Consider the following 13221-nt stretch of genomic DNA (forward strand, 5'->3'; position numbering starts at 1 on the left):
ATTCCCCCACCATAATATTAAGCCTGTAGGATTTTATGGGTCATCATGCATTTTGAGAAAAACAGTCAAGGGGGGGGCCCGTGATGCATCTTCTGCATTGTATTGCAAGGCGCTTGAGGCATGGCATCCACTGCACTCCAGTGCATGACACGCGGCTCTTCAGTCACTGTCACTGTGCGGGCAGGACCTGTGGTATTCAGCGACGTGACTGAAACTCTGCGGAGCATGACCGCAGCGTAGGGGTGGGCGCACAACCAGCAGTTGAGTCATCGGCTATTAAAATAAGACCAGTGCTTCTTGGGGGGGGGGGGGGGGGCAATGGAAGGCTGAATTTTCTAAAGAAATTTCCTTGTGATAAAGATAAATAGATCATAAATTGCTTTTACCAGTTACACCAGTCTCTCATTTGATGATTTGCTTAGATATAAATTATCTCCTGGCTTCATGTGCCTTTGTTGGCCCTTTGTGTTTGCATCTGTTAGGTTATGAAAAAAATGAGCTCTTGCATACATGGAATGGGGAGTTCCCAAGAATCCCATCCACCAAATAAATTTGACTGCTCCCCGCAGAACCCAGGACCAGATTTTAAAGAGTTGCCAGAAGTCGAGCAGCGGCGTCATTGGTCCATCGGGGTGATTTAGGAGTGGCGACTCCGGCACGATCCGTGGCACGTGGAGACTTCTGGGGAGGGAGTTGTTTGCCTGCCAAGATCGGCGTGGATTGAAGCGCATACTGTGGAAGGGTCTGCCTGGCATGTCTGTCAGCACCTGCACCTGTGCCCTTGCTGGGGTGTCCAGGGCGTGTTGGGCAGCATTGCACAGCAGGTGGGGGGGGTCGGGGAATTTGGCAAGCTCAGAGTCAGGAATGAACTACACAAAATAGCAGCCAAAGGGCAGCCCCCCTAGGGCAGACAGGACAAAGGAGTTTCTTGCACCTCTGCTGTACCTTTTGAAAGTGCTGCTTCTGTGCTGCCCCCTACAGGCCGCAGTGACTCATTTTTTTGGGAGACAAACCATACCGATATTGGTCCTAGTACTGCATTTAGGCTGTGCGCCGGTCCACATCAGTTAGTTATCTTTGTGCCTCTTTCTCTTCAGAGATATTCACCGGACTGCACAATATTACGCCGTAATACAATCCCAGCAAAACGGACCGTGGTTTACATCATCAACTGAGGAAGAATCTGCCTGTCAATTAATCACTGTTAGTCCGTGCAGAGGGCAACACACTCATAATATAGCACTTCCAACTGAATAAACACAGTCTCCATCTATTTTCTTGCTGTGACAAATTGAGTTCAGGCCTGATTTGCAGTGTTTGAGCTTCCTTTTAGCAAATGAAAAGAGGCTAACTTTAAAGTGTGGAACCATCATAGCATAGCCTATGAATGCTGTATTCTGTCTGCAATCCCCCCCCCCCTCTGCGTTTCCAGCCCACTTCCCACCTTAATAGCACAACTGGATCTGATCCTCCTTCCCAGCACCCAGCCCATCTGCAATCATTACCATTAAGTTTCACTTTCCTCTCTAATGGGGCCGTCTCGATATCACAGGTTTATGAGTGCATAAATGCATGTGTGGCTGACATTTTCACAAAGCTTTCTATTGTGCTTACTGCCTAGCAGTGCAAGGCAGACATTCCAAACCACAGAAATGTACTTTAATAGTTTATTATCATTGGTGTTACTCAGGCCCTCATGGTGAGTAGAAAATTTGTAATTTTAGATACATTTGGATCTACTATGTTACACCAACATGGGGCTCCTCTGGGATGTCAATGCAACCAAAAACCGTGCAGAGATGAGGGCCCTGGAATTCGCTGGACCTTGCTGTGGGACAAACCCTGAGGAACCTGTCGATCCTATCCTTGTGTGGAGAATGTTGGAGGCAAAATCCTGTGTAATTAAAACATTTTAATATACTTCCCAAGAACAAACATAGTGAAATGTGCAAAAATAGTCCTCAGTTGGAGTGCCACTGCATTTTGGTCCCCCCCATAAAATGATGCCAAGACCATGCATCCTCACAGCAGTTACCCTCCCCACAATGTTCCTGTCCAGCTCCAGTCTTACTGAGAGGTCTCACTTATTCAGCAGGTGGCCAGAGCAGAGCCTAAGAGGTGCAGATACTGACGCCAAGGTCCACTAGCCAGTAGCCACTTGTATCGAAGGCTTTCTTTTTAATTTTTTTTCAAAGTAAACATCCTAAAGAAAGTTCCATTACTCCTGTCTTACATCTGTTTAAAATGCTACCTTCTGTCAAACGCAAAAACTTCTGAATGCATTTGCCCAAAAAAAATCCCTGGAAATATTAAATTTCACTTTTTAGTAATGGATCACTTGCTGTCTTACATTCCTGTCAGTAGTTTCCTCAAAAACAAGACTTACAGTCCATTATTTTTTAATAAACTAGTTATATTTAAGAGTTCATTGGGACAGCTATGAGTTCAAAATACCTAAGAAAATGGTGATATAGAATGATGGAGCTGTTTTGTACACAACATTTTGTTTTTCACCATGTAAGTAATATTATCTTGTGTTTAGTAGGAATGAAATTAAAACATTGGTTTACCCCCTTATACTTGTGGTTTGGTTTAATATCCCTATCCTGTGTCCCAGGTATATGGATGGATAGATGATGGATAGATGTGGGGTATTTGTGCCTGAGCACTGGTCAGGGACAGGAGGGGGTGTGGGGAAGGAGCAGCAGGAAGGGCACCTGCGTGTCACCAGTCTGATTTCCTAAGGTTTGCGTTTGAGATTTTCCATGACCTTTAGCTTTCTTCCGTGGTGATGTATCTGGGCTCAGACACCCAGACTTACCTCTGTGAGAGCAAACAGACACAGATGAGCCAGTGACAGATGTGGTGCATAAGGAAGGACGGGCTGCTGGGAGCTGGTTGCCTGTGTGATAGGAGCTCATTCCGGCTACGACAGGCTGTCACTGGTCTTTCATACAAGCGTGCCGTGTGGTGCCTGAAGCAGTGGCTGGTGGGTCATGTGCCACAGCAGCAAGCCTGTCATTCCTCTTGGCGTTAAATTAACCGAAAAGTATCCAAGAAAAGGCTCATGTAGACCAGGCAAATACAGCCAGGAAAACCATCAATAAGAAACATAAGAACATAAGAACATAAGAAATTTACAAACGAGAGGAGGCCATTCGGCCCATCAAGCTCGTTTGGGGAGAACTTAGCTAATATCTCAGAGTTGTTAAAATCTTATCTAGCTCTGATTTAAAGGAACCCATGGTTTTAGCTTCCACTACAATAGCAGGAAGACTATTCCATACTCTGACTACACGCTGTGTAAAGAAGTGCTTCCTCAAATTTGTTTTAAAATGTTCTCCCGCTAATTTCCACTTATGGCCACGAGTTCTAGTATTTAGACTAATATTGAAATAGTCAGTTGAAACGGTCAGTGAGGGCATAGAAATCACTCTCATTTGATTAGGAATTATTCATTAAAGCTTGGATTTATTTTCATTTGATATTTTTGTCTTTAAAATTGTGTCTTTGTTTTAATTTTTGATGGTTTTATGTATCCTGAGTTCTCTGTGTTCCTGGGTATGCAGTCATCATTATATTCTCTCTGTTCCTGGGCAAGCAGTCATCATTATCATATTTCCCCTGCTTTTGCAGGTAAGGGTTCTGGTCGTAGCATACCAAGCAGATAAGGCCAGACCTCTTTTTCAGTGGCCATTGTTGTAGCTCATTCTGGGGGATCCATAGATGCTCCTGAGCTAGCTCAAAATGCTCCTCAACCTCACCCAGCACGGGGGGGAAATTTTTCAGGAGGTCTGAGTTATATTTGTGTCACAGAGGCTTCAGTCAAATTTTCCCTGAAAACCTTGACTGCTCTTCTGGGTCATCCTGGTCCATCTGGTCTCCTCCTCATGCACTGAATCAAGTTCACCACCAAGCTGTGATCTACATTTATACGCATACAAACTACATGATATTCACCACAGGTAACAAGCTTCGTCCAGCTTTTGGGAATGTGCATCTCTAACAATACAACGTCTCAGCTAATTCAGGATTAGCGCTAGTTGTCACATGCTTCTCAATTTTTCCTTTACTCTTCCAAATATCGCCTACCACAGACCGCCACTGCAAAATGGTCTGCAACAACACTCTGTGATTTTCCTTGTCAAATTTCTGTAATGATATCGAGCTTCTTTTGGAGAGACATGACACTACGCGTCCTTTTTGAAGCCATGGATTTTGCACAGCTGCTGGCTGTGTAAGATTAATTTGCGCATGTGCGTGCCAAGAGCAGCCCGGTAGAGGGAGGTGCCCGTATATTGGAGGTCCGGATAAGGGAGGTTTGACTGTACTTATATAAAATGGCAAGTAAGATACATTCTGACTTAGCAAAGCATCATGCAGAAAAGCTTTGACTGGGTAGCTGAACTGAAGCTTAAAAAATATGGACTAATAAGGCGTTTTTACTACTTGATGTTGGCCTTAAAAAAAGCGCAATTCACAAAATAAGCAATTTCTGATAAACCATTGAAACTTCTAGACACTAGACTGAACAGGAGTCTCTGATATCCTAACAGGGAGTGAAAAAATGAAGAAGCATTTGAAATGGAATAGCAGTAATGAAAGACAGGGACATGGATAACGTGTTACACCTGTCACCCTCCATACCAGGAACGCTGGCAGCCACCCGCCCTCTATGTCACACTCCTTTCCTGTCAGACTCATGCCAAGGGACAGGGGGGCCCACAGCCGGCTTCCCTTGTAATTACTTGATCAGCTATGTGAAGAAGGGTATCATCCCGTGGCTATTGTAAGACATCTCATAGGCGTATATGGAAGGGTGCTCCTAGAGTTTCCTGATATATACACCATGTACGCTTACCGGTATCTCTTATGTTGCTGCCAGAAGGGGAAAGAAGAGTATGATAGGGCTTAAAAGTAGCTGTGCCAACATTAATCAGGAGCAGTCCTTTTGGAACTTGCCAAGAACTCCATACCAAGAGTACTCTTGGCCCATAAACTTCACAAGGAAGCTCACACAAACTTCTAAATGGTGGGAAATAGTAGAAGCGAGAGGAGATGTTTTGTGAGAGGGATAGGAGGAGGGAAGGAAGGAGCTGGAGGAGGCACAGGTCTGTGTTTGGGGTTCTTCTGGGCAGACAGCCAGGTGATTTTTAGCCAGCTGGACAACAGCAGTCCGAGAGCGGTCTAGTGGTATTGGAACCAGCTTTTGAGATGCTGAAAATGAATTCCATCAGAGTCACCTGCTCCACAATGCCTTCAAGCAAGGAAATCCCTGGCCTCGAACACAGGCTGCAGAGTCCAAGATCTGCTAAGTGAAGGCAAAGGGTTGTTTGACCTTGGTGTAGGAGAGCTTTCTCAACCTCTTATGGTATTGTGCTGCCAGTAGGCCTGCTCTCTGTAAGAGCACCCTCTTCAGGATGTTACAAATGATGGCATGCACAGCGGGAGAGCCAATTCTGTACATAGCCACAGGCATAAAGCAGCCATCCGCTTAAATATACCGAGGAACGCTTTCGCATTGTCATCAAGTCCCATATGAGGGACCTACGTTGACACAGGTGGGGTAGGAAAGGCTATTGAAGGCAGGAAAGCTGTTCCAAAATAGCTGCATGATCTTCAGCTTGTGACCCTGTGGTAATCTGGAGTCTCTCTAGGCTGTCACTGTATTTGATGGAGCACCTATCATTGTCCTTCCTGCATGACAATAGTGCACTTCAGGCGCTTAGGCAATCAGACTAGCTACAAGGAGTCTGTATTCAGATTTCGCAGAACCCGTTAGAAAACTTTGGTCACAAATACAGGGCACACGAAGCAGGCAATGGATTCAGGTGCCACTTCAGACGGTAACAATGTAAACATTAAAAAATCACCCCACAGGGTCTCTCTCTCTGCATTCTCTGGCGCAGTGGCGGCAACAACAAAAACAGATATTTAATGAATATTTAAACTAATTATTCTAGGCAAGTGTCAGTATTCATATTTATATTTGACAGGAATGGTTCATATCAGGCATGGTAATTTCTGTGTTAGAGTCAGTTGTTTGTATTCGTATGAAAATAGTCCAGCTTATAAAGAGGGAAATACTCTTTCGTCCTACAATATATTACATAATTAAATAATTTTAAGAGCATTTTTGTAGAACACAATATGGCAAAATAACTACAGCCTTTATTTAAGGTATAACCTTAAGGTATCACCATGGGCTGCTGGGCTCCTTTATTTAAGGTATAACCTTAAGGTATCGCCATGGGCTGCTGGGCTCCTTTATTTAAGGTATAACCTTAAGGTATCACCATGGGCTGCTGGGCTCCTTTATTTAAGGTATAACCTTAAGGTATCGTCATGGGCTGCTGGGCTCCTTTATTTAAGGTATAACCTTAAGGTATCGCCATGAGCTGCTGGGCTCCTTTATTTAAGGTATAACCTTAAGGTATCACCATGGGCTGCTGGGCTCCTTTATTTAAGGTATAACCTTAAGGTATCACCATGGGCTGCTGGGCTCCTTTATTTAAGGTATAACCTTAAGGTATCGCCATGGGCTGCTGGGCTCCTTTATTTAAGGTATAACCTTAAGGTATCGCCATGGGCTGCTGGGCTCCTTTATTTAAGGTATAACCTTAAGGTATCGCCATGGGCTGCTGGGCTCCTTTATTTAAGGTATAACCTTAAGGTATCGCCATGGGCTGCTGGGCTCCTTTATTTAAGGTATAACCTTAAGGTATCGCCATGGGCTGCTGGGCTCCTTTATTTAAGGTATAACCTTAAGGTATCACCATGGGCTGCTGGGCTCCTTTATTTAAGGTATAACCTTAAGGTATCGCCATGGGCTGCTGGGCTCCTTTATTTAAGGTATAACCTTAAGGTATCACCATGGGCTGCTGGGCTCCTTTATTTAAGGTATAACCTTAAGGTATCGCCATGGGCTGCTGGGCTCCTTTATTTAAGGTATAACCTTAAGGTATCGCCATGAGCTGCTGGGCTCCTTTATTTAAGGTATAACCTTAAGGTATCGTCATGGGCTGCTGGGCTCCTTTATTTAAGGTATAACCTTAAGGTATCACCATGGGCTGCTGGGCTCCTTTATTTAAGGTATAACCTTAAGGTATCGCCATGAGCTGCTGGGCTCCTTTATTTAAGGTATAACCTTAAGGTATCGTCATGGGCTGCTGGGCTCCTTTATTTAAGGTATAACCTTAAGGTATCACCATGGGCTGCTGGGCTCCTTTATTTAAGGTATAACCTTAAGGTATCACCATGGGCTGCTGGGCTCCTTTATTTAAGGTATAACCTTAAGGTATCGCCATGGGCTGCTGGGCTCCTTTATTTAAGGTATAACCTTAAGGTATCACCATGGGCTGCTGGGCTCCTTTATTTAAGGTATAACCTTAAGGTATCGCCATGGGCTGCTGGGCTCCTTTATTTAAGGTATAACCTTAAGGTATCGCCATGGGCTGCTGGGCTCCTTTATTTAAGGTATAACCTTAAGGTATCGCCATGGGCTGCTGGGCTCCTTTATTTAAGGTATAACCTTAAGGTATCGCCATGGGCTGCTGGGCTCCTTTATTTAAGGTATAACCTTAAGGTATCACCATGGGCTGCTGGGCTCCTTTATTTAAGGTATAACCTTAAGGTATCACCATGAGCTGCTGGGCTCCTTTATTTAAGGTATAACCTTAAGGTATCGCCATGGGCTGCTGGGCTCCTTTAGCTAAGGTATAACCTTAAGGTATCGCCATGGGCTGCTGGGCTCCTTTATTTAAGGTATAACCTTAAGGTATCGCCATGGGCTGCTGGGCTCCTTTATTTAAGGTATAACCTTAAGGTATCACCATGGGCTGCAGGGCTCCTTTAATTAACTTTCCAGAAATGGAGTTAATGAGACCTTGCTTTTCTCCTTCATGGATTTAAAGGAAATTGTCCACAGACATTTTAAACAGACTCTCGGGTTGATGTAACTGTATTTTAACGGCACAGGCATCCACTGTGTAAGTATAGCTTGCTTGTCTGAGTGTAGGTAGGCTCATCTCCTGGGATGGATCATTCAGTTGGTTCCTCTGTTTTTTTTTCCATAGAGCTGAAGGCAACTGGCACCGCTCACCATTTCTCCTTCCTGCTCAACACCACCGACTACCGCATACTGCGCATGGATGAAGACCATGACCGTATGTACGTCGGCAGCAAAGACTACATCCTCTCGCTGGACCTCCATGACATCAACAAGGAGCCACTCATAGTAAGGGCCCTTCCGTCTCCCCTGATACTCATTTCCCTCCTCAGGCTGCATTTGTGCAGCTCACTGGCTGCAGACCTCAACCAAAGTGGTTCCACTTCTTGTCTCTGTTTCACAGAGTTTGTCTTGGAGCACAATATACCTCTGTCTGTCTCAGATTTGAGCTGTGGTGAGTGGTGTGAAAACATCTTGGACGTGGCACATCTTCTGGGACCAACTGGACTTTTTTTTATTCCAGGAAGCATAAAATAAATCAATATGGGACAAAGCGTGAGATCGGTTTCTGCTTTTATGTTAATGCTATGAAATACTTCTGTCTCCAACACAGATCCACTGGCCTGTTCCTGCACAGAGAAAAACTGAATGTATTTTATCTGGAAAAGACATTAATGTGAGTACACCCAAACCCATTCCCTGTGTAACGATACAGTTTTATTGTACATTGGTTTGCATAAATTCCTTCAATAACCTGTTATGCTGCTTCCTTCCATTTCAATAAAATGTGGTTGCTGATATGTGTTTGCTGGTGAAGTTCGTTTTATCATGATTGTAAATTTTTAGTACATGTTGTTCATTCTGCTGACTTTAATCAGCTGCATTGAAAGAATTAACAGATTTTCTACTGATGACTTGCTTTGTATTTGGCTCAAACACCTGACCCTTTAGCTTAGCAAACTCAGTGCAAAGGCTACGTCTGCTCGGACTAAAGCGTTTTGAATGATACCTGGGAGAATGGTACGTGGTACTGAATTACCACACTGCCCTGCTGATGCTGGCAGTCTGCCAGAATTTATTCACATGATATGTCCACTTAACCACACTTTTGATTGATTGATTGATTGACTGATTAATTGACTGACAGATCTGATTCAACCAACAAACTAGTGTATTTGAGATCAAAAGCCCATATTTAATAATACCTTATCCAGTACTAGGCCACAGTGACTTATATACAATATGCTAAATATAGTTTGGGGAACAGTACTCACTAAACAACAGATCGAACAAATGAAATGGGGGGGGGGGGGGGGGGTGGTATGACTTTATTTCTAACTGGAGGGAATTTTAGTAACATGATCTTTTTCAAACATTCGAAATATTCTTTACTGCTTTAAATGGCCTCACAATGTACTTTGGATGCATAGAGGATTTGCAAGTTCCAGTATCTGGTTTCAGTTGTATTAGTCTATTAGAGATTTCTGGTAGGTTATTGAACATGTGCATTGCAAGTTTATGAAGTTGATTTTGATATTTATTTCTTGTTTCCTGCTTTGAACAAAAAAAGCTTCGATTGTACCAACTGAGAACTTAAGCACCTCTGTTTCCCTTTTTCAAGGGAGAATGTGGTAACTTCATCCGTCTGATCGAGCCGTGGAACCGAACCCACCTTTATGTGTGTGGAACCGGGGCCTACAATCCTGTCTGCACCTATGTAAACCGAGGACGGCGAGCACAGGTAACCATTACCAGATGTGACAACACCGGCTTGAGGTTGAACCAGGGGTGATTACAAGAAAACACTGACCACTTTTTTTCTTTTAGTCACACTTTTGAAAGATTCTGGAATCTAGATTGCTTTGAAAACAGGATATATAACAAGCAAGCACATTTTGATAGCTGGCTTGTGTCAGCATTGCAGTGTGGTGACCGTCCTGCTTGCCAGATATTTTCCTGATCATTATGAAAAGCCGCGTATATTTAATATGAAAGTTGCAACATTGTAAATATAATTCATTTGAGGAATATGGTTTTTTATTTTCTTTTCTGTGAAGAATTTGTCTCTTTAGGAGCAATTGAGGCGATTCTAGGGATTGTCTGACTGATGACCAGCGTGCCTGATCCAACAGACTCCACCCATTGTTTCCTTTTGCTGCTCCCAACCTTCTGTCTTCCAACTTGGTTTCTTCTGTAAAATGAGTGTTGATGCCAAAGACTTTTTCTCCCACATTGCATGGGGAAATTATTAATCAATAAGTTTCTGGAATTTTGGTTCATTTTGAAATGCAGATTTTAGGATCGCATTTAAATGGCAGCCGTGCTACTTGCAGTGGCCTTTACAGGCTTAGGTTTGTGTGATAAGAAGCCTGCATCAGTGATAAGATGATAGACTAGTATGAATGTTATTTGCCTCATTATTTCTTGCCCTCCTCGCTGTCTTACAGTGTCACATTTGAGACACCCTGAGTCATTAAGACTGACCCTCACCTCAGCCAGCTGACTTTCAGTGGCCGTCATATACAGTATGCTGCAGCCATGATAAGCAATCAGCTGCTGTATGCCCTGTATAATTGGGGGGAGGATTCAGATTTCCTTCCCCAAGCCAACTATTGCAAATTCAGTCAGATATCCTTTACGTATCAGCCCCATTCAGTCTATCTTTCTCAAATTAAAAATGAATTGATATTATTTTTCTAGATATTGTTCTTATTGATGAGTATCTTATCTATGCTTTAAATACATTTCATGCTTTACACTAGTGTGTGGCTCTGTGCCTGTATCTTTAGGTTATTATTATTATTATTATTATCATTATTATTATTATTATTATTACAAAAGTAATAATAATGTAATAATCCCATCAATGTGCCCATTATCAAGGCCCTTAACCCCAAATGCTTCTGGAGTGCAGGATAAATGGCTTTACTGCACTCTGACCAAAAGCTTTGTTCCTTTGCTCACCTTTATGTAAGTGGGTCTGTCTCACAGGAGAGCATGATGGGATATCTTTTGAATTTCATTGTACTTGCTACCTGTGCAGTGACAATAAAAAGCATTCCGTCTGTTATTGATTTGATTTGTCAATACAATCATAGTATGAGTCAGTCACATTATTTCTGTATATTACCATCATAGCACAACTTTTTCAGTTTTATTCACAAGTTTGCCAAAGTGAAGTTTCTGGCTGGCTTTTCACCTCACATATATAAAGTCGGTATATTTAGGTAGGTGGGTTTACTACCCTAAAGGAATGACCTACTTAACAATGAACATATGGTTATTATGCATTTAATGGTTCCCCTTTTCACTGAAATGAACAGTACGGTGATTGTCATAATTTCTGTCAGCATTGGTGAAATAAAAGCTTTGAATGTAATGTGAGACTGGGCACCATATGATCTTGGCCACATCTAGGCAGGAAACCAGGTCCACTGTCTGAGAGCAGATTCGAGCTGCAGCTAAACAGCAGGGCCAGCAGCTTCTACACTTCAGGTGCACGAGTTGCCAAGCGTTACCGGTATCTTATCAGGACAGAACATTTTAGCCTACAACAAAGATACACACTGGCATGATTCACTGCAGCCTCTGATGCATCACGATTGACCACAATCATTTTCTATAGCTGTGCTTTACATTGCATTGTCACTGGCACAACTTATGGAAAAACTGGATCTTTCTTAGGTCGTCCTTTGAAGTAGTCAAGGACCAAGGACCCAGTCAGTACAGAGCAGTCAGTAAGCGCAGAGGAAGTCTTACTGCTATCTGCACTTCTGGCTCCAGCTGCCGTGTGTGGTAGGAGAGATGGAAGTGCCCCACGTGTGTCATGTCTGTTTGTTTTAGGCCGCTCTACACCTGCAGATGCCCCAGGCAGGAGGGAGGGCCAGTCGGGCAGCAGACCTCACCACCACGGCAGAGCCAGTGGAGCCGAAGGTGGGCTATGGGGTTGGTCGGATCCCAAGCCCTGCCCAGAACTGACACTCTTTCCCTTTCTTCCATCTTCCATAACACTTTCTCTATCTCCTCTCTTTCTGTTGACGTATATGCATTGGATGCATTTTCCTGGATCGGCACAAGTCTCTACATTTCATCTTACTGCATTGCAATCACCTCTTTTTTCTGTCTGTAACAGTTTTCCTTTGATCATGTTTTGTTTTTGTAATGTTTATTCTTTTCCTTGTCTTGCCTTCTTTTCCTTTCTTCCCATCATAACCTATCACAGGATCAAGTTGTTAATGTAACTTCAAACTGTGCACCGTTTGCTACCCATGTAGACATAATTTAAATTAAGATCTAAGTTGAGCTCTGACTGCTGAGCTTTGAAGAGTCATTTTTCAATGTTAGGGTAATACTTCTGAGATGATTGTGGACTCCAGTCTTTTGTAAAAAGATTAGTTAAAAATGCATGACTGCTGAAAGGCCAGATCCAACTTATCCTTTTGTCATGGTTCATTTGGGGCTCATAATACTTTCTGTCCTGAGGTCTGTCTCCAATTCAATTGATTAGAGAGTTATCTATGGTTAGACATTTGGTCAAGGATACTGATGCATGACAGAGCCTGGAACTTCAAACAGCGAAAGATGGTGCAAAGTATTTTTTGATTAAACTCAGATTGAAGCCAGTTAAATACCATTGTGGACATGTCCAAGAAGCACCTGGCAAACAGCCATCTTTCCTCAGAATTGTGGGTCATGTCTCCCTCATTTGGATTAGATAGTAATTATGGTTTGTTCAAAGGCTGTGCTGGCTGCCGTTGTGCACCAGCGTTTTACTTGCCATGTCCAAATTTCTGCTGGTCACCTGAATCCGCGCCTATAACCTGCCCCAGCAAGTGAACCAAATATCAGGAATTCCTGGCTTCTGTTAGATCTTTGGTATTCAGCTACACATACTCGTGCCAAAAGTATACCCACATAAATGGGAAAGAATAGTCTTATTATTTATTTTTTTTTTGAGTAAAATTTTCATTGTGTTTGTGAGATTTGTAACTTTCATTTGCAGGTGAAAAGAAGTCAAGACGTATTAAATCTTCTGTTATGCTGAGAACTGCAGAATGATTGACGTGATGTTTCGTGTCCACTTTTTTTCCAGGAATATATATTTCGTTTGGAACCAGACACACTGGATTCTGGAAAAGGGAAATGTCCGTATGACCCAAAGCTGAACAGCGTGTCTGCTTTGATCAGTAAGTGCTGGTTGTCTTGGATCAAATTAATGACTAACAGAGCCATGCTCAAGAGCAGAGCTATTTCAAACAAATCTATATTGACCC

General features: G+C 43.0%; 1 protein-coding gene across 2 annotated transcripts in view; it reads left to right on the forward strand.

The window, feature by feature from the left end:
* The window catches only part of LOC111840550 (semaphorin-3F-like), a 69697-nt gene that overhangs the window by 39121 nt on the left and 17355 nt on the right, over positions 1-13221 (forward strand). The window contains exons 3-7 of one of the 2 annotated variants that reach the window (XM_023805507.2): positions 8076-8236; positions 8562-8624; positions 9570-9689; positions 11792-11881; positions 13041-13134. In XM_023805507.2, coding sequence (XP_023661275.2) covers positions 8076-8236; positions 8562-8624; positions 9570-9689; positions 11792-11881; positions 13041-13134 — 528 coding nt within the window. The remainder of the gene's footprint in view (positions 1-8075; positions 8237-8561; positions 8625-9569; positions 9690-11791; positions 11882-13040; positions 13135-13221) is intronic. The other variant, XM_023805508.2, reaches the window with a different exon arrangement.

This window comes from Paramormyrops kingsleyae, chromosome 6 (assembly GCF_048594095.1).
Source record: "Paramormyrops kingsleyae isolate MSU_618 chromosome 6, PKINGS_0.4, whole genome shotgun sequence".
Taxonomy (NCBI): domain Eukaryota; kingdom Metazoa; phylum Chordata; class Actinopteri; order Osteoglossiformes; family Mormyridae; genus Paramormyrops; species Paramormyrops kingsleyae.